General features: G+C 41.4%; 1 protein-coding gene across 1 annotated transcript in view; it reads left to right on the forward strand.

Moving 5' to 3' along the window:
- Positions 1-251: 251 nt before the first annotated feature.
- Positions 252-20440, forward strand: part of LOC140196444 (S-arrestin-like) — a 58217-nt gene continuing 38028 nt past the window's right edge. The window contains exons 1-8 of the mRNA XM_072255674.1: positions 252-317; positions 7945-8005; positions 8425-8469; positions 10380-10576; positions 11868-11927; positions 16501-16568; positions 19565-19700; positions 19973-20057. Of these exons, the coding sequence (XP_072111775.1) occupies positions 252-317; positions 7945-8005; positions 8425-8469; positions 10380-10576; positions 11868-11927; positions 16501-16568; positions 19565-19700; positions 19973-20057 (718 nt within the window). The remainder of the gene's footprint in view (positions 318-7944; positions 8006-8424; positions 8470-10379; positions 10577-11867; positions 11928-16500; positions 16569-19564; positions 19701-19972; positions 20058-20440) is intronic.

The raw sequence follows: 20440 nt of genomic DNA on the forward strand, positions 1-20440 counted from the left end.
CAAGATCGAGCTGCATGTTAACTATGTAACATAATTGCCTGCAAGCAGCATACCCGGATAGCTGGATTTATTAGTCTCTGAAATAATCTTTTTTTTGAATATAATCATTATCTGCTCTGCATTTCCTTTTAAGTTCATTGTTTCATTACTAAATTATTCAGGGAATATTCTTTGGTGCAGTCAATCAAAAACCTCCCTATTTTCTCTTCTCAGCAACCCAGATCCTGCAGTGACCACCCATTGTAGAAAGAATGAGTGCGGATGGAAAGACTTCCAAAAAAAGCATTGTTTACAAGAAAGTGTCTCGTGACAAATCGGTTTGTACTTTATTTTTTTTTCCTTTTTATTGTCCTTCTGTCCTTTTCCAGAAAAAAATAAATGTGCCTGTAATTCCATGATCTACCTAGAGAATGTCCTAAACTTTTCAGGTGCAGTCTGAAATAGAAACGTACAATAGAATGTGGGAAGTATTTGCTCATTAAGCTGATACCTCAGGTGGATAAAGAAGCAGTTGACTTGTTTTTAGTTGATGACAATCAGAACTGTTTAAATTAGAAAAGAAGCAAGTTTTGTGAGAGGGGTTTGGAAAGAGAAAACAAAAGAGAAGATGTCGTAGTTTCATATGGTACCTAACTGGGTCTTCAGTGCACTGTGTCCTCACCAGCCATCAGTCACCCTTCACACTAATCCTACAACAATCTCTTTCTTATCCTTCCCGTGGTATCATCGATGCCCACCCTGATTCAATTGCTCACTCACTCACACACTAGGGTCATATTAACCCAGCGTATCCTTAGCAAGTAGCAGCAAACAGGAGAACATGCAAACTCCACACACCAGCAGTCAGAACTGAACCTGTATCTCTGGCACTGCAAGACAGCAGCTCTACCAGGTGTGCCATTGTTCAGCAGCTCTACCAGGTGTGCCACTGTTCAGCAGCTCTACCAGGTGTGCCACTGTTCAGCAGCTCTACCAGGTGTGCCACTATTCAGCAGCTCTACCAGGTGTGCCATTGTGCTAGCCAGCTGCGCCACTGGACTGCTCTATGGTAGACCTGAGACCATGAGGGATCAAATGATATTATTAGTGCTGGTGGGACCCAGCTGTCTGAAAATGTAATGGGAGAAGAGTGCAGGGATGTGAATGATATCTAATATATGGAATAGGAGAGGAAAATGAATGCTGGAATTGTGAGTTTCAAGACAAGATTAGCTTGTGATCTGTAATGTTTAAATTTATGTCTTACGAAGGAGGGGTTGAGCGAGCTAAAGCTTTTCTCTTTGAGTCGAAGTGGGATGAGATGTGACTTGATAGAGGTGTATAAAATGATGATGTATAGATAAACTGGACAAGCAGCGACTTTCTCCAGGGCAGAAATGGCTAATGCAATAGGGCATAATTGTAAAGTGATTGAAGGGAAGTATTGAAGGGGTGTCAAAGGTAGGTTTTTGTTACATGGAGCACTGTGGATGCATGGACTGTGCTGTCAGGAGTGGTGGTACAGGTGGGTATGTGGAACACAGAACACTACAATACAGTACAGGCCCTTTGGCCCACCATGTTGTGCTAACCTTTTAACCTACTGGTTGGGTTGAGTTGTTCTCCAATCTTGGTAATTCATTTACAAACTTTACATCAGCATAAGAGGAGATATAATCAGTGCACTGCTAATTTGTGGTGTGTCCTCCCAATGCCTGACCTTTATATACTTGTCAATCAACTGATTGGTCGCCATAATGGAAACTCAATTGTGATGTAGTGAGGGCTGAATGGTTGTGTGGCAAACGCTGTGCGATGTGGTCTGGAATTTTGCACACAGTGGCTTATAAATGGGATTGAGGTCCACATGTCCATTTACAGAACTGTACATGGAAAACTATACGTCTAGGAATTCTCTTGCCTGCCGTATATTTGCTTGCAGCATGACTCTCATTGATGCCCAGTTGAATAGGTGCCCCTCTTGATCATCACAAGAGTTGCTCATGTCGGTTAACCTGCTCTGCGATTAATCTAACCCTTCCCTCCTGCATAGCCCTCTATTTTCTATCATCCATGCGCCTATCTAAGAGTTTTTTTACACGTCCCTAAAGTATCTGCCTGTTCCACCATCCCTGGCAGGGTATTCCACTGACTCACTACTCTCTATGTTTAAAAAAAAAGTTCCACTGATATCCCTCCTTCACTTTCCTCCAATCACCTTAAAATTATGCTCCCTCATAGTAACTATTTCTGCCCTGGAAATGTACATTATGAGTCCAAAGATGAAGCGCTTGTCTTTCAACTTGCATTGAGCTTCATAGAAACCAAGTAGGATCCAAGATTTATTTCTAAGATGATGTCAGTGAACTATGGTGACATTCTGCTGTCTACATGCAATACTTCTAAATATACTTCTTTTGAATTACTCTCACTGCAATCTGCAGCATGTAATTTCCCTTTAAACAATGTACTTTTAAATCAACTTAATCATCTACAGATTTCACATTCTTCTGAGGGGCTCAGCAGACCAAGCAGGGACGGCACCTTCAAGTGGATGGAGGTTCATCGCCACAGCCGGAAGCGAGGCAGGAGGGGGGAATATCCAAGCCAGGCTGAAATGCTGAGGGATGAGGCCCCCTCTACCCAGCATCTTGTTAGCAAATGTGCTGTTGTTGGAGGACAACATTGAGGACCAGAGGGCAAGATTGCTGCAACGGAGGGAAATGAGAGATTGTTGCATCCTATGTTTGAATGAGATGTGGCTTTCTCCCAGCATAGCAGATACAGAGATCAGTCCCAATTCACAGAATGGACCGAGCTGCTGATTCAGAAAATGCAAAATGTGGAGGTGTGTGTTTCATGATAAACTCTCGGTGGTGCTCCGATGTGGTGGTTTTGTCAAACTCGTGTTACCTCAACCTTGAACACCTAACAGTCAAATGCCATCCATTTTATTTACCCAGGGAGCTCTCCTCCATAATCCTGACCACAGTTTACATTCCACCAGCAGCCGACTGTAATCAAACGCTTGAGATACTGCATGATGCCATCTCCAAACAAGAAACAGGCCATCCCGACACATTTCAAATCATAGTCGAGGACTTTAACCAGGTTTGTTTGAAGAAAACCCAGCCCTATTACGATCAGCATACAACTTATAGCACCAGGGTTCCCAACACACTAGATGACTGTTATGCTAAGGTAAGGAATGCCTACCATTCCATGCCCAGACCGCATTTCAGTAAATCTGATCATTTGGCTGTCTTTCCTGCATACAGAGGCTAAAGAGCAAAGGTCCCGAGATTAGGACAACAAAGAGGTGGACACGGGAGGCTGAGGAGTGGCTATGGGATTACTTTGAGACAGTGGATTGGGCCGTGTTCGAGGACCTGTCTGTGGACCTGAATGAATAACCACGGTTGTCATGGACTGGATGAGTGTGCCCCACAAAATAATTCAGAGTCTTCCCCAACCAGAAACCCTAGAGGAACCATGAGTTCTGCAATGTGCTGAGAGCCAGATCAGAGACATTCAAGTCTGGTGACCAAGGAAGTTACAAGAGGTCCAGGTACGATCTCCTGAAAGCCATCTCGTGTGAAGTGGCAATTCCGGACTTGAATCAACAAAAGATGCTCGACAGTTGTGGCAGGGCTTGAACACTATCACCTCTTATAAAGTTAAATCTGGCAACATAGACGACAACAGGTTTTCCCTTCCAGATGAGCTCAATGCCTTCTATGCTCATTTTGACTGTGAAAGTGTGGAAGAACCATCACAAACTCCCACAGCCTCTGATGATCCTAGATTTCAGTCTCTGAGGCCAACGTGCGAGCAGCCTTCAGGAGGGTGAACCCACAAAAAGTACCTAGCCAAGTATTAAAGGCCTGTGCTGATCCCCTGGCCGGAGTGTTCACTGAGATCTTTAACCTCTCACTTCAGCAGTCCGAGGTACCCACCAGCTTCGAGCAGGCTTTACGTATACTGGGGCCTAAGAAGTTTGTGGTAACCTGCCTCAATGATTATTGTCCAGTAGCACTTACATGCTCTGTGTTGAAGAGGATGGTTGTGAAACATATCAACTCCTGCCTGAGAAACAACTTGGATCTGCTCCAATTTGCCTACCAGTGCAACAGGTCCATAGCAGACTTCATCTCACTGGCTCTTCACTCAACCCTGGAACTTCTGGACAGCAAAGCCACATCAATCATGATGCTCTTATTTGACTATAGCTCAGCATTCAATACTATCATCCTCTCAAAACTAATCAATAAGCTTCAAGACCTTGGCCTCAATACCTCCTGGAGTAATTGGATCCTAGATTTCCTCACTTTCGGACCCAAGTCAGTTCAGATTGGCAACAACATCTCCTCCATGATCTCCATCAGCACATGTGCACCCACAAGACTGTGTGCTTAGCCCCTTTCTCTACTTCCTTTACATTTGTGACTGAGTGGCTAAGCACAGCTGCAAGGCCATATTCGAGTTTGCTGATGACACCACTGTCCTTGGCCAAATCAAAGGTGGTGATGGATCAGCATATAGGAGGGAGATAGAAAATCTGGCTAAGTGTTGCCATAACAAAAGCCTCTCACTCAATGTCAACAAGTCCAAGGAGCTGATTATTAATTTCAGGAGGAGGAAATCAGAGGTCCATAAGCCAACCCTCAGGGTGGGGAGGGTCAGCAACTTTAAATTCCTCAGTGCTATTATTTCAGAGGACTTGTCCTGGGTCCAGCAGGTAAGTGCAATTATGAAGAAAGCACAGCAATGCTTCCACTTCCTTCAGAGTTTGCAAAGCTTCAGGATGATATCTAAAACTTCGACAAACTTCTATAGATGCGTAGTGCAGAGTGTATCGATTGGCTGCATCACAGTCTAGTATGGAAACACCGATGCCTTTGAACAGAAAATATTACAAAAAGCGGGTAAAGCCATCCCCACCAGTGACGTCTACATGAAGCATTGTCACAGGAAAGCAGCTTCCATCAGCAGGGACACCAACCACCCGGGACATACGTTCTTCTCGCTGCTGCCATCAGGAAGAAGGTACATGAGTCTTAGGACTCACATCACCAGGTTCAGGGAACGATTACTACCCCCTATCATTGAAATATTTCCACAACCTATGGACTCACTTTCAAGGACTCTTCATCTCATGTTCTCAATTTTTATTGTTTATTTATTTATATATTATTTCTCTCTTTTTGTATCTGCACAGTTTTTTTGTCTTTTACACACTGGTTGAACACCCTTGTTGGTGTGATCTTTCATTGATTCTATTATGGTAATCTATTTTGGATTTATTCAGTATGCCCACAAGAAAATGAATCTCAGAGTTGTATATGGTGAGATATATATTCTTTGATGATAAATTTACTGTGAAATTTGAACTTTGAGGTGAAGGCCAGAGGTCAAAAGGGACTGTGCTGGATTAAAGATATGTCAATCATGTTGGGATGCTACCTGCCTACCACAATGAAGCTACTGTAACATGGAGTCTACGTCCTCCATTTCAGATACAGCCATCCCTATCATTGAGAAATGTCTCCATCATTTCTATCTGTCAATAACCCATATAGTGGAAGAGTTGTAATAGGTTTCATCATATTAATTATTTTCATCAGTAATTCATTATGTATGGACACTGAACAGAAAATGCAGCTTTGTATTTGGAAACTCAATATAAGCATTAGCTAGAAATCATGATCAATACCTGCCCAATACCTTCACTGAGTTTCGGCCTGAATGTGGCCCATGTTTCTGCTGATTAATATTTAGTAATCCCCTTTATGTCATGTTGAAGCCACCATACATTTTCTATTTATTAGTGAATTGTAACTTTGATAAAGATGCGAGAAATTGCAGACGCTGGAATCTGGAGCATAAAATCCATCTGCTGGAGGAACTCGATGGTTGAGCAGCATGTGTAGGGGGAAAAGGAATTGTCAATGTCTTGGATTGAAAGCCTACTCCAGCACTGAGAGCAGAGACGGGAGTTGAATCAGTATATAGAGGAGAAGAGGAGCGGTGAGACAGGGGTCTGAAGTGATTGGTGGGACTGGGAGGTGAAAAATAATGGGAAAGTCAAGGCCATGAGGAGAAAGGGAAGGTGGAGCTTGGTGATGGAGGTAAGTGGATGACAGATGGAGGCAGACAAAAATAGAGGGGTGTATAGTGCGAGGTGGTGGAAATGGAGACAGCTGCAGGAGAATGATAAGCAGGAACACAAGCTCTACCAATGCTGGGATCTGGTCATTAAGCTGATAATGGGAATTGTGGAACTTCACCAGACCCGGATTTCCCAATTATGATGATTACGTTCACTCTTGGTGCTGTATTCTCTATTTCACTGCTGTTTTCACCCTTTGATGGTCCTGTCCCTACACCCTAATCAGTAACTTCTAGTTCAATACTCAATAATTTCAGACTCTGTACCCATAGTGCTTCTTTAACCATTTCAGTTTAAAATCAATGCTGACCATTTATATAACTTAACCCATTTTAACCCGACAAACTTCTTATTTGTTGATCAGTTTATACTGTATATTCCTTTCTCTATAACCTGATCAGTTTAAGCATAATATACCTGCCTTGTGGTTTCAATCAGTTCTATATGTTCCTACCTCCAGATGCCAATAAGGTTGTCACCTACCTCTCTCTGTACCCAATTAATCTTAATCTCCAGTTAAGACTGAGATAAGTAAAGATTTCTTTACTTTGGAGTTCTCCATCCCAAGTAACAGATGTTCTGTTAACGAATATACTTAATTCATGATTGATTTTTGTACACAAAGGGTATTACTCCTGTCTCTGAACTCTGCACCACCTCCATGAACACATTCTGATCAGCTTAGCTCCAAGTTGTCTTATTACTGCATTATAAACTCTACATTTTTCCAACCTTTGTATGATGCCTAATTTAAACATTATGCTGGCCCCATCTCCTTGCCCCAATCATCTTCACATCATCCTGGTCTCTATACTATGATCCACACAGTTCTCCAAGTATTCTTCTTGGACTAATCCCTGTTTCACTTCAGCTTTTACATCCAAGTCATTGGAATCATCGTCAAGTACATCAGTATATCTTTCAGATCCTCTTCATTAACCTCTTTTGGATTAACTTCTCTTCTTTATATTACTCCCTGTTTATCATCTGTTTTTTCATACTGTGAATTAAATTGGTTTATTATTGTCACATGTATAGTGAAAAACGTCTTGTGTACTGTTCGTACAGATGAGTTTGTTATATAGTGCGTTCAGGTAACACAACAATAGAAAACAGAATAAAATGCAACAGCTGCAGAGGCTGTTAATGTATTGCAGATGGACAATAAGATGTAAGATCATATGAGCTTCTTAAAATCCATATAAACCTTTCCTCTATAACCTAGTACATTTAAACTCTTAAATAATTATGTATAATTCTTTTAACATGCTTTCCTTTGTTATTTTCAAAACATACTTTCTTTACAATCGGTTACTTGTTGAATTAAATTGGATATAGTATAATCAGGATGGCAAGATGGAGATGTGTCTCTACTAAAGGAGATATAAGATGCTCCTTCTTCCCCCCCCCCCCCCCCACCTGCTAGTCTGCAAGTCACCCTTGGGCAAGGTGCAGCACCTGCTTAACCCCCTGATCAGGGCCACATGAAGCCAGGGGAGCAGGTGGCGGATGATCGTAAGAGCACTGGTGGATATCACAGGTCCTGGTTATGTGACCTCTGACGCCAGGCAGACAATCTCTGAAGTGTATTGATAATGGCTGGGGTCACCCATCTTCTAAAGACTCTGTCCGGAAGAAAGCAATGGCAGACCAGTTCTGCAGAAAAACTCGTCAAGAACAATCTATGGTCTTTCTACGACCATGATCGCCTACGCCGTATGACACAGCACATAACAAACAAATAGTATAATCATTACCCTCTGCTGCCTATGACTTGTGTTTTTGATCTTAAATAGATTGCTGCTTACTTGAGCAGAAGAGATTTTGTGGATCATGGTACCCATATTGACCCTGTGGGTAAGTGAATCATTTGGAATTAACTGCTCGCCCAGTAAATACTACAAAGTGTTGTATGTTGCCCCCTCGCTTCCTGGAATTGTAGAACAAGACCGAGAGGTCGAACCCTTGCTGATGCTTTGTTGAAATTTCATTACCATTTAGCACATTTCTCTGTATCCATGGATATTCCATTGATGACATTTGTAGAATGCCCTCCTCCTTCCTACAGTGCTGTTTTTCTGATGCATATGGATCTTCTTAACTTCCTTCTGTTCAACTTTACTACACAACTTGCAGTGAGCTACTGAGAGTTATGAGCACGAATTGTGTCAGTTAAGACTGATTAGTTCCAAGTGTTTGAGCCTTTCAGTTGCTGTTACGGGATGTGCGGTTTGTATTTAAAGTCCAAGTGATCAATATTTTGCTTCCTTCTGTAGATGGTGTGCTTCTGGTGGACGCTGGTTTTGTAAGGGACCAAAAAGGTGAGCTGGTGAGCCTGCAATATGAAACTATATTGCATTATCAATTATACAACTTCTTAAAGCTTGCTTGAGATTAAATTTTTGATGCAATAATATTTGGCAAATCTACAACAGTGGATTGAATGGGTATGAACATTCTTCCTCAACATTTGAGAATGAGATGGGCAAGATCTGCACCTGATGTTAGGAGGCAAAATTACTCATTCATGCATCTTCCTTTCATTCCTGGTTTCATGGAGGTTAGCTTTACGTTGAAACATACAGTGAAATGTGCAATTTCCATCAAATCAAATCTGCGAGGATTGTCCTGGGGGCAGCCCGTAAGAGTCACTCTGCTTCCAGTACCAACCTAGCATGTCCACAACTTACTAACCCTAACCCTAACCATTTGTCTTTAGAATGTGGGATGAAACAGGAGCACCTGTAAGAAACCCACACGATCATGGGGGCAATGTGTAAACACCATAAAAACAGGGGCTGGAATTGGCAATCGCTGGTGCTGTAAAGCAATTGCTCTGACTGCTACGCTCCTGTGCTATTCTCTCACTCCCCCCACTATATTTAAATTAATTTTATGTCCCTCTCAACATGAAATCTCAGCTTTTATCACTGATCCCTGGTTGCCCTGAAAATCTGGTCCAGCTTGAAAGAGATCGGTGCATTGTACATTATAAATCAAATTAGCCCTTGTGCATTTAATATTTCAATAATATTTGAGTTATCTAGTATAAATATTGTTTGCCTAAGCATTCTAGATCGTTCAAATAATTCATTACGGGTTATATGTATAAATATGTGAATTGTATACATCATTATGCCAAGTGATACATACACTCTTCGCTTAAAGTAAAGACAAAGTTACACCTGAATTGCTGATCGCCACGTGTTCCTTTGAATTAGTTGAATGATTTGAAGTTACAAAACATAACGTTAGCTATGCAGAGATTTTTCTCAATGTTCATTCAATGTTCATTCAAGCATTGCTAGTATTACCTCATGTGAATAATAACAGGCTTGAGTTTATTATATTTGTGGCTTTCATTCACTTGAGCTACAAAACAAATTCTAAGTCCTCACACTTGGTGAGAATTTGGATTTTCCATTGTTATGTAGGTTTTGGCTCAATGCCAGTGAGTTTGTAACTAGGTTATGCCCAGCGTTTGGACTCTACATTTAATTAGGATTTTTTTTACTTTTTAAAAATTTATTAGCTCTTTTGAAAGTTGCTCTTGAATCAAATTCCACCACAGCATCAGGCAAAGCATCATTATCCATAGTGCTGACTACACAGAAACCTCACTTTCCCACCGTTCTTCGAGTTTAAATTTTAAACCTGCTTCTGATAACCAACTTTTCTGGCAGTGGGAATGAAAGATGGTGTTTACATCAAGAAGGAAAGAAGTAGCCACTGACATCTGAAGGTTCATATGAAAAGAGAGTTAATGAATTTGATTATTGAGAATAACTTTAATGTTTATCTCCATGATAATAATAATGCACGGAGAAAGAACACGAATTCAGGAAAATTGTGCTGTCTGCCTAAAATAATTTAAAGAAAATAGGCTGTGCTTGTTTCACAGAAAAGAAAATTGAGCAAAGTTCCACAGCAAAGACAAAGGAGATTCAGGATAAATTATCGAGTAGGCTACATGGTCGGCACAACATTGTGGGCCGAAGGGCCTGTAATGTGCTGTAGATTTCTATGTTCTATGTAAATCCTGAGTAGCATATCAGAACTCTTTAGAAGAATTATGTTGAATCTATAGATTCCTCTGATCAGACCCCTTTATATAAAAGGGCCAGAAAAATGTTGCCACTTTCATTCCTTGTGGAACCAATCAAATTACTGTGCATTTCCAACACCTCACTCATTCGTATCTCTCTAATCTTCGGCTCTTCCGTTTCCTCAGTTTATTGCAGACTGAAATGCACTTTCCACTATGGACCTGAGGACATTGAAATGATTGGACAGGCTTTCCAAAGGGACCTGTATGTATCCACAATCCAAGTCTTCCCTCAAACAGGCGAGGAATCAAAATCGCTGACTAAAATGCAAGAGCACCTGATGAAAAAGATTGGAGACAAAGCTTTGCCTTTCACCTTTCAGGTACATGTTGCTACAAACTGTGATGGTAGAAAATACTGACTGACTGAATATTACTAGTCTGAGGGATGAGATGAGTTTCTGGGGAAAATGAGGAAGGTGCAGGATGGATGTATTCCAAAAATGAAGACATACTCAGATGGCAAAACAGTACAGCCACGGCTGACAAGGGAAGTCAAAGCTAATGTAAAAGCAAAAGAGAGGGCATACAACAAAACAAAAATTAGCAGGAAGATAGAGGATTGGGAAGCTTTTAAAAACCTACCGAAAACAGCTAAAATAATCATTAGGAGGGAAAAGTTGAAATATGAAAGCAAGCCAACAAACAATATCAAAGTGGATAGTAAAGGCTCTCTCAAGTATGTAAAACATAAAAGAGAGATGAGCGTGGATATAGGACTGCTAGAAAATGAGGCCAGAGTGATAATAACAGGGGAAAGGAGATGGCAGATGAACTAAATGAGTATTTTGCATCAGTCTTCACTGTGGAAGACACTAGCAGTGTGCCAGATGTTGAAGGGTGTGAGGGAAGAGAAGTGAGTGCAGTTACTATTACAAGGGAGAAGGTGCTCAAAAAGCTGAAAGACCTAAGGGTACATAAGTCACCTGGACCAGATGAACTGCACCCTAGATGCAGTAGAGCATCCTGGAATCTATTTCTGATCTAGTTCGTCTTCACAGCACGTTGGTTCAGGAGGGCTAACAGTATGGTAAAATATGCCTGCCGTCCGGGGTATTCCTTTATCCTTCTTGTAATTTCCGGGAGAAGATACAGGAGCTTGAAAGCCTGGATATCCAGTCCTAAGAACAGCTTCGTTCCCAGTGCTATCATACTCCTAAACCGATCCCCTCTCTCACTTCCCCTTCCCAGTGGTGCTGCCATGCTTTTGTGCTTTTAATGCTCCGTCACTCAGTTACTCTGCTATTGTTACTTTGGTATTAGTTTTGCACTACTTCAGATTGCACTGCAGTCTTTGCACCTTTTTGCTGTTTTGCACTTGTATCTATTATTGCCATGTATACAGTTTATGCTGTGAGCTTCTTGCGAACAAAATATTTCATTGCACCATAATATATGACAATGATCTAATCTAATCAATGGAGACGTGATCGTTCTACCTGTGGTTAGAGGAACTTATCTATAAGTGTGATGACTGGAGATAATGCAGCAAATACGAGAAATAAAAAGAAATTACTGTATGAAGAATATAGTGGAGCAGAAAACAGACATGCTTTCTGCTTTTTGTTATTTATGATCTGTTCTAATCAACATTTCTGTCCTTTCACTTAATAGTTCCCAAACTATCTCCCATGCTCTGTTTGTCTTCAGCCTGGTGCCAATGACCCAGACAAGGTAAGATCTTCAACACCAATCGTGATACAGGAACGTAAAACTCTGGCTGAAAGATCTACAGTAGTTTTAAACTACTCCTTTTTAATAATATTGAAATTACTTCAAATAAAGTACACAAAATGAAGTTGAAGCTGGTCGAAATTCTAGTACTTATTTTAAACATGGTTTAATCTTAATGATAGTTGACATTTTGTTTTGTGGTTGTTGGTTGTGCAGAATAGATTGAATTTAGCTTGTTAGCATGTAGAATAAGTTACAAACCAGCATCCCAACTGATGTACTGTAATTTTGATAATTAATATACTGAACAATGGAGAGCGAGACTGGGGGGGGGGATCCAAGGCCCAGTCAGATCATGCACTCAGTTAAGGAAGTAAGTGAAGCTACACTTTGCCATTTGCATATTTTGTTCCTTTTAAAGCAATGAATGTTTGATGTTTTCTTTGAATGAGTTCCATGGTGTCTGGGAAGACAAATCTCAGGGTTGTATACTGCATACATATGATAATAAATGTACTTTGACTTTGAATCTTTCTAGCTCGCAATAGAGAAGATGTACTAAGAAAATGGTCATGTTGAAGTTCAATACATCACTGAGGCTGAGCAAAATAAAGATAGAACTAGTAGAATTATCAGACATAATCTTCCTACATTCAATGATTACAGGATTATGCTGGAAGGCAGGAATACTATTATTGTTATACTATTAATAAGTCTGAAGTGTTTTAGTTTGAGAAGGATAATGTTGGAATGCTCTATGGCAGGGGTTCCCTAGCTTTTCTATGCAATGGACCCCTACCATTAACCAAGCGGTTCTTGGACCCCAGTCAGGGAATCCTTGCTTTATGGTATAGAAACATAGAAAATAGGTGCAGGAGTAGGCCATTCGGCCCTTCGAGCCTGCACCGCCATTTATTATGATCATGGCTGATCATCCAACTCAGAACCCCGCCCCAGCCTTCCCTCCATACCCCCTGACCCCCGTAGCCACAAGGGCCATATCTAACTCCCTCTTAAATATAGCCAATGAACTGGCCTCAACTGTTTCCTGTGGCAGAGAATTCCACAGATTCACCACTCTCTGTGTGAAGAAGTTTTTCCTAATCTCGGTCCTAAAAGGCTTCCCCTCTATCTTCAAACCGTGACCCCTCGTTCTGGACTTCCCCAACATCGGGAACAATCTTCCTGCATCTAGCCTGTCCAATCCCTTTAGGATCTTATACGTTTCAATCAGATCCCCCCTCAATCTTCTAAATTCCAACGAGTACAAGCCCAGTTCATCCAGTCTTTCTTCATATGAAAGTCCTGCCATCCCAGGCATCAATCTGGTGAACCTTCTCTGTACTCCCTCTATGGCAAGGATGTCTTTCCTCAGATTAGGGGACCAAAACTGCACACAATACTCCAGGTGTGGTCTCACCAAGGCCTTGTACAACTGCAGTAGTACCTCCCTGCTCCTGTACTCAAATCCTCTCGCTATAAATGCCAGCATACCATTCGCCTTTTTCACCGCCTGCTGTACCTGCATGCCCACTTTCAATGACTGGTGTATAATGACACCCAGGTCTCGTTGCACCTCCCCTTTTCCTAATCGGCCACCATTCAGATAATAATCTGTTTTCCTATTTTTGCCACCAAAGTGGATAACTCCACATTTATCCACATTAAATTGCATCTGCCATGAATTTGCCCACTCACCCAACCTATCCAAGTCACCCTGCATCCTCTTAGCATCCTCCTCACAGCTAACACTGCCACCCAGCTTCGTGTCATCTGCAAACTTGGAGATGCTGCATTTAATTCCCTCATCCAAGTCATTAATATATATTGTAAACAACTGGGGTCCCAGCACTGAGCCTTGTGGTACCCCACTAGTCACCGCCTGCCATTCTGAAAAGGTCCCGTTTATTCCCACTCTTTGCTTCCTGTCTGCTAACCAACTCTCCACCCACACCAATACCTTACCCCCAATACCGTGTGCTTTAAGTTTGCACACTAATCTCCTGTGTGGGACCTTGTCAAAAGCCTTCTGAAAATCCAAATATACCACATCCACTGGTTCTCCCCTATCCACTCTACTAGTTACATCCTCAAAAAATTCTATGAGATTCGTCAGACATGATTTTCCTTTCACAAATCCATGCTGACTTTGTCCGATCATTTCACCGCTTTCCAAATGTGCTGTTATCACATCCTTGATAACTGACTCCAGCAGTTTCCCCACCACCGACGTTAGGCTAACCGGTCTATAATTCCCCGGTTTCTCTCTCCCTCCTTTTTTAAAAAGTGGAGTTACATTAGCCACCCTCCAATCCTCAGGAACTAGTCCAGAATCTAACCAGTTTTGAAAAATTATCACTAATGCATCCACTATTTCTTGGGCTACTTCCTTAAGCACCCTGGGATGCAGACCATCTGGCCCTGGGGATTTATCTGCCTTCAATCCCTTCAATTTACCTAACACCACTTCCCTACTAACATGTATTTCGCTCAGTTCCTCCATCTCACTGGACCCTCTGTCCCCTACTATTTCTGGAAGATTATTTATGTCCTCCTTAGTGAAGACAGAACCAAAGTAATTATTCAATTGGACTGCCATGTCCTTGCTCCCCATAATCAATTCACCTGTTTCTCTCTGCAGGGGACCTACATTTGTCTTTACCAGTCTTTTCCTTTTTACATATCTGTAAAAGCTCATACAGTCCGTTTTGATGTTGCCTGCCAGTTTTCTCTCATAATCTTTTTTCCCCTTCCTAATTAAGCCCTTTGTCCTCCTCTGCTGAACTCTGAATTTCTCCCAGTCCTCAGGTGAGCCACTTTCTCTGGCTAATTTGTATGCTTCTTCTTTGGAATTGATACTATCCCTAATTTCTCTTGTCAGCCACGGGTGCACTACCTTCCTTGATTTATTTTTTTGCCAAACTGGGATGAACATTTGTTGCAGTTCATCCATGCAACCTTTAAATGCTTGCCATTGCATATCCACCGTCAATCCTTTAAGTGTCATTTGCCAGTCTATCTTAGCTAATTCACGTCTCATACCTTCAAAGTTACCCCTCTTTAAGTTCAGAACCTTTGTTTCTGAATTAACTATGTCACTCTCCATCTTAATGAAGAATTCCACAATATTATGGTCACTCTTACCCAAAGGGCCTCTCACGACAAGATTGCTAATTAACCCTTCCTCATTGCTCAAAACCCAGTCCAGAATAGCCTGCTCTCTAGTCGGTTCCTCGGCATGTTGGTTTAAAAAACCATCCCGCATACGTTCCAAGAAATCCTCTTCCTCAGCACCTTTACCAATTTGGTTCACCCAATCTACATGTAGATTGAAGTCACCCATTATAACTGCTGTTCCTTTATTGCACACATTTCTAATTTCCTGTTTAATACCATCTCTGACCTCACTACTACTGTTAGGTGGCCTGTACACAACTCCCACCAGTGTCTTCTGCCCCTTAGTGTTACGCAGCTCTACCCATATCGATTCATAATAATCAATATAAATGCCACCTTTTTGCAAAGTGTAGATAAGCAAAGAACTTGGTGTCCATTCACAGAAATTCTTCAACATGGCAGAGCAGGGTGGTGATTAGATAAGAAACATGGGTTGCTTGCATTTATGGAGGCATAGAATATTAAGCTTAAGGAATCAGTTTAAAAGAAGCTGAGTGTTTAGTTGAAATATTGTAGTTATTCTTGGGACAACGTGTCAAGAAACACGCTGCAAAAAAAAAAAAATAGAGGGGAAATTTGCCAGGAGTGAAGGACTTCAGTTACACAATGAGGTTAGCATTAGGATTGTTCTCCTTTGAACAGAGAAGGTCTGGGAGTGACTTAATAGAGTGTACAAATTAGGAGCAGGAGTTGAGCACTTGACCTTTGGAGCCTGCTCTGCCCTATAATAAGATCATAGCTGATCTGAATGCAAATTCAAGCTTGTGTTTCCATATACCTGTGGTAACTTATAACCTGCTAATCATGAATACAGCCAACCCTATCTTAAAAATAATCAGAGATGCTCTTTCTCAAAGACATGAAAATAAAGTTGCAAAGGTTAGCTGCCACCTGAGAGAAAACAAAATGCCTTTCCTCTGTCTTACATGAATGATATTTTTAAATGGTAGTTTTAAATGAAAGTTGCAGATTCAGTATCATTGGCAAAAGATCTAAGTGAAAGGTGAACAATTCATTGAACACTATGGTGTTGGAATCTGGCATTATTCCACTGACCTGGTAGAAGCTGATTCCATAAGTGATTCTGAAAGACAGTGAACAAGTACCTGCAAATGAGGAATTGTTGCATGACTTTATAATCTAGTAATTCATGATGAATCATGGACCTGTAACCTAGAGTGGGTCAGCTTCTTGGACTATGTGATCTAGAAATTGTCAGTGCCCCATCAACTACCAATCACAATGAAATTTCCTCTGTTTACTTGTAATCTGGGATGTGTCAGTGCCCATGAACCCACATCCAAGAACGGGTCAACGTCCATAGACCCTGAACCTTTTGCTGCTTCCCTTCCCTGCTGGATAATTGCAACTTCTGATATTTCTGATTTCTCCTCAGTTCTGTTCTGTTGGCTTTGAAGTAATAGCCTTCTGCGTGAGCAGTCCAGAGGAAAAGATCCATAAAAGGTAAAAATGAAGAGATGCAAAGAATTGTGAATTGTCGATGGGCCTTTAGTGAATTATAAGCACAAACTACTTGCTACCATCAGTAAAGCTCTGACCTAAAGGTATTGTCTACATTAAAAAACTGGGGGAACCTGGAGCGTCAATAAGGTGAATGGTCACAGTTTTTTTTCCCCAGGAAAGGGAAGTCTAAAACTAGAGGCTTGGGGTTTAAGTTGAGAGGGGAATAATTTAAAGTGGACTTGAGGGGCAAACTTTTCACACAAAGGATGATGAGTATTTGGATTGGTCTACCAGGCAAAAGTGGCAGAGGCAGTACAATTACACCATTTTGACATGTACACAAATAGGAAAAGTTTAGAGAGATATGCAGACATCCCACCTCTCCCGGAAGATCCGGGAGTCTCCTGCATATCGATAGTGGCTCCCTGACATCCGGAAATTATATACAATATCCCGAAAATAGATTTTTTTGAGAGGAAGAGCGAGCATCCTGATTGGTCTCTCTTTGTGCTAAGAGGGGCCCCCAAGCACCGGGCCGTGAGGAAACAACATGATATGGCGATATGAAATGATATGAGTCATTTGCACCTTTCCAAATTCCCTGTCACGCACTGTTGAGCTTGAACACACGCGAGGTCATTACCCGCGCATCATCCATGTCAGCGCGGGAAGAAGATCAACTCCTCGAGCTTGCAAATGACGGCAGGCTGAAAAGTATGTTTGACATAACATCTCTGCCAGCATTCTGGATCAAAGTCAAGGCTAAGTATCCTGAGGTAGCCAGGAAAGCACTGAAAACGTTGCTTCCATTTCCAACATCATATCGCTACGAAGCGGAGTTTTCTGCAATGAATGCAACGAAAACTAAATTGCGGAATAGACTGGACATAAGGAACCCCCTTCGAGTATCGCTGTCTCCCCTCACCCCTCGATGGGACCGTCTTGTTGCAGGAAAACAAGCCCAGGGCTCCCACTGATTCAGTGATATTGGTGTGTTGCAATGATTTTATATGTTCATATGGGGAAAATATGTGCTGTGTGTTTAATATCCAAACGTTACTTAAAATGTTATGATGCTATTGACTTATCACCTATATTTCGGTCGTGATTAACACCCCACCCCCCCCCCCCCCCCGCCGGTCGGCCTGTCCGCAAGAACATTGTCAATATTAAACTGGTCTGTGGTGCAAAAAAGGTTGGGGACCCCTGCTAAGCAGATCTATCAGTTTTCTCTGTGGGCGGGCTTTACAGTCGACCTCAAAAATAATGACAGTGTTGCTCGTTTGCAACAGTGACTTTTCTATTGCCCATGGTGGGTTAAAATGTAAAAGACATGTTGAGGTGAGTTTAACAGGTGTCATTACAGCATAGCTAACGTTATTTAAACTAGCTGGCTAGCCACTAAGTAGCTACGCGATTGATGTCCCACATGATGAGACCAAACTTCCTGTAGACTTGCTTAAAGTTGTAATAGAGTATACATAATAATATAATATAAGTACATATTTTAATGTCACATTTGCTGCATATACCCAATTTGGTTTACAGATTAGACAAAATCACTAAACAAAGTATTACATACATTCTTAGAGGTGGGGGGGGCGGTGGATATGGTGTTTTGGGGGGGGGGGGGAGGTGCTACCTCCCTGAAATGGTGGTGATACCTCCCTGAAATGAGTTTTTGCAGGGTGGAATGTCTGGATATGGGCCAAAAGCAGATAAATGGGATTAGTTCAGGTAATCACCTTAGTCATGGATGAGTTAGGCCAAAGGCCCTTTTTCTGTGCTGTATAATTTTCTGATTTTTTGGAGTCATATGTCAGACACAGATTCTTCCCTGTGCAAGATGTAACCTTTCCTCAGGAGAGATAGATTAACTCGGGTTGGGGAAGTTTTTTAGTTAATGAAAAAAATGATAATTACAACATGAGAACTGTCAGAAGTCCCTTCTCCCTGTCACTCTCATACATCTCCCATTGCTCAGCCTTTGCAACAGACCATATTTGGTTCTTGGTGAGTCCAGTAAACACCTCTAAGGTGGCCTGATATACTTATTACTTTTAACTTCTTTCCCTGTTTTTGCTTATAATTAGAGGTCAATTTGAAGGCATTGGGAACCCTCATCAAATCAGTCATTAATTCACTTACCTCCATCAACCCATTCATTTATTGAATCGAAGACAGACAGCAAGTGCTCCATCCCAAAACATTTTCAATCCCTTCAGGTGCCTGATTTATTTCCAGGACACAGGTAGTTGAAAGAGTGCTCCTAGAATCTTCTCAGGTTATTTCTGGTCTGCCCCATTTATTAAAGCATGGACTCTTTGAGACAATGTTCCAGGCCAGAGTGCATTCAGTTACACATCTTCCTTCAGCTATGAAGTGGGGAATCTTAGTGTTCAACTCCATTACAACTTGAGCATGGCATGTGTGCAGATGCTTCAATACTGCCCAGACTATCTGACCAAAGCATCCAATGTTCCTGTCCACCTCACCACCTCCCCTTCGAGAACCAAGAATGGAGGCTGAGTCTGGGTCTTGAGGCTCCTGTAACAACCCCCCCACCCCACCCCCAATGGTAGTAAGATGAAGAGGGCATATCCTGTGTAGTGAGGGTCTTTAATAACGTCTTCAGAGGTTAGACTTGGGATGGAGATGAGGAAGAACTTGTTTACCTAAAGAATGGTGAATTTGTGGAATTCACTGTCCAGGGATGCAATAGCAGCTACTTTATTAAATATAGTTAAGATGCATTTAAATTTTTGCAGAGCGGTGGAATTAAATGTGAATCAGTCATTGTTTCCATTTAGGAAAATGGAAAATCCTTTTAGGCAGCTAAGATTCGACCAGAATTATTTGTCTGACAATATAAAAGGGTGAAAGTTCCTTTTTTGCTGAACTTTTAAAGACAACTGAACAATTTTAAAAGTTTTGTTTTGTAATCTTACTTCAACTTGTTCCTGTTGAGAAATTGCCTTGCTCGTTTCCTTCTTTAGGAGTTCGGTACGCCTGGCCATCCGCAAAATACAGTATGCTCCCGATCGAGCTGGACCAAATCCAACTGCTCAAATGAGCAAACATTTTCTCATGTCAGACCAACCACTTCATCTGCAGGCATCCCTGAATAAAGAGGTGAGGGGGGGGGGTGGTTGTGCATGATAGGAGGTTCACTAAATAATACTTTGCTACTTGAATGGTGAACAGCAATTTACCAAGTAATGTGTTTGAACAATGGGCAATACGCAGATCCTGAACCCTAGCATTCCTCGGTCATCCCATACATACTCAGTATGGTAGTTGAATGGATGACTAGAAGGGCAAGCCTAGAAAGCGTGAATGGGTTTCATTAGAGACTCGAAGAACTCAGTAGAGACTTCAAGTTGCTCATTATGTTCATTCCTCAGATATATTATCATGAGGAACCTATCAACGTCAGCGTTCAAGTGACAAATAACTCTAGCAAGCATGTGAAGAGTATCAAACTAGCAGGTATGACTAGATCGTTTCTGTGATTGTCTGTTATTAACCTGGAGTTTGCAATTTCACTATGAAATTTTAATTTGTGGCCTTGCACCTGAAGAATCTTCATGAAAGCTGTCAAATTTTCATGATGCCACAATGAGTTCATGAAAGGAATTGAACTTACCAAGTGTACCTGGTGTAGCCAAGATATGGCTTCAACTCTCCATGAAATAGCCTAGCATTGAGTTCTTATATTCATTCAAGAAGGAGGCTTAATGTCACCTCAAAATGGCAACAAGTGGACTTTAATTTCATTATTGTCCATGTCCCATAAATATAACAAAATTATCACAAACCTCTTGAGTTTTCCTAGTGGTATAACCTCCCTTGCTAAGTGAGTCTTACTTGTA

Source organism: Mobula birostris, chromosome 4 (assembly GCF_030028105.1).
Source record: "Mobula birostris isolate sMobBir1 chromosome 4, sMobBir1.hap1, whole genome shotgun sequence".
NCBI lineage: Eukaryota > Metazoa > Chordata > Chondrichthyes > Myliobatiformes > Myliobatidae > Mobula > Mobula birostris.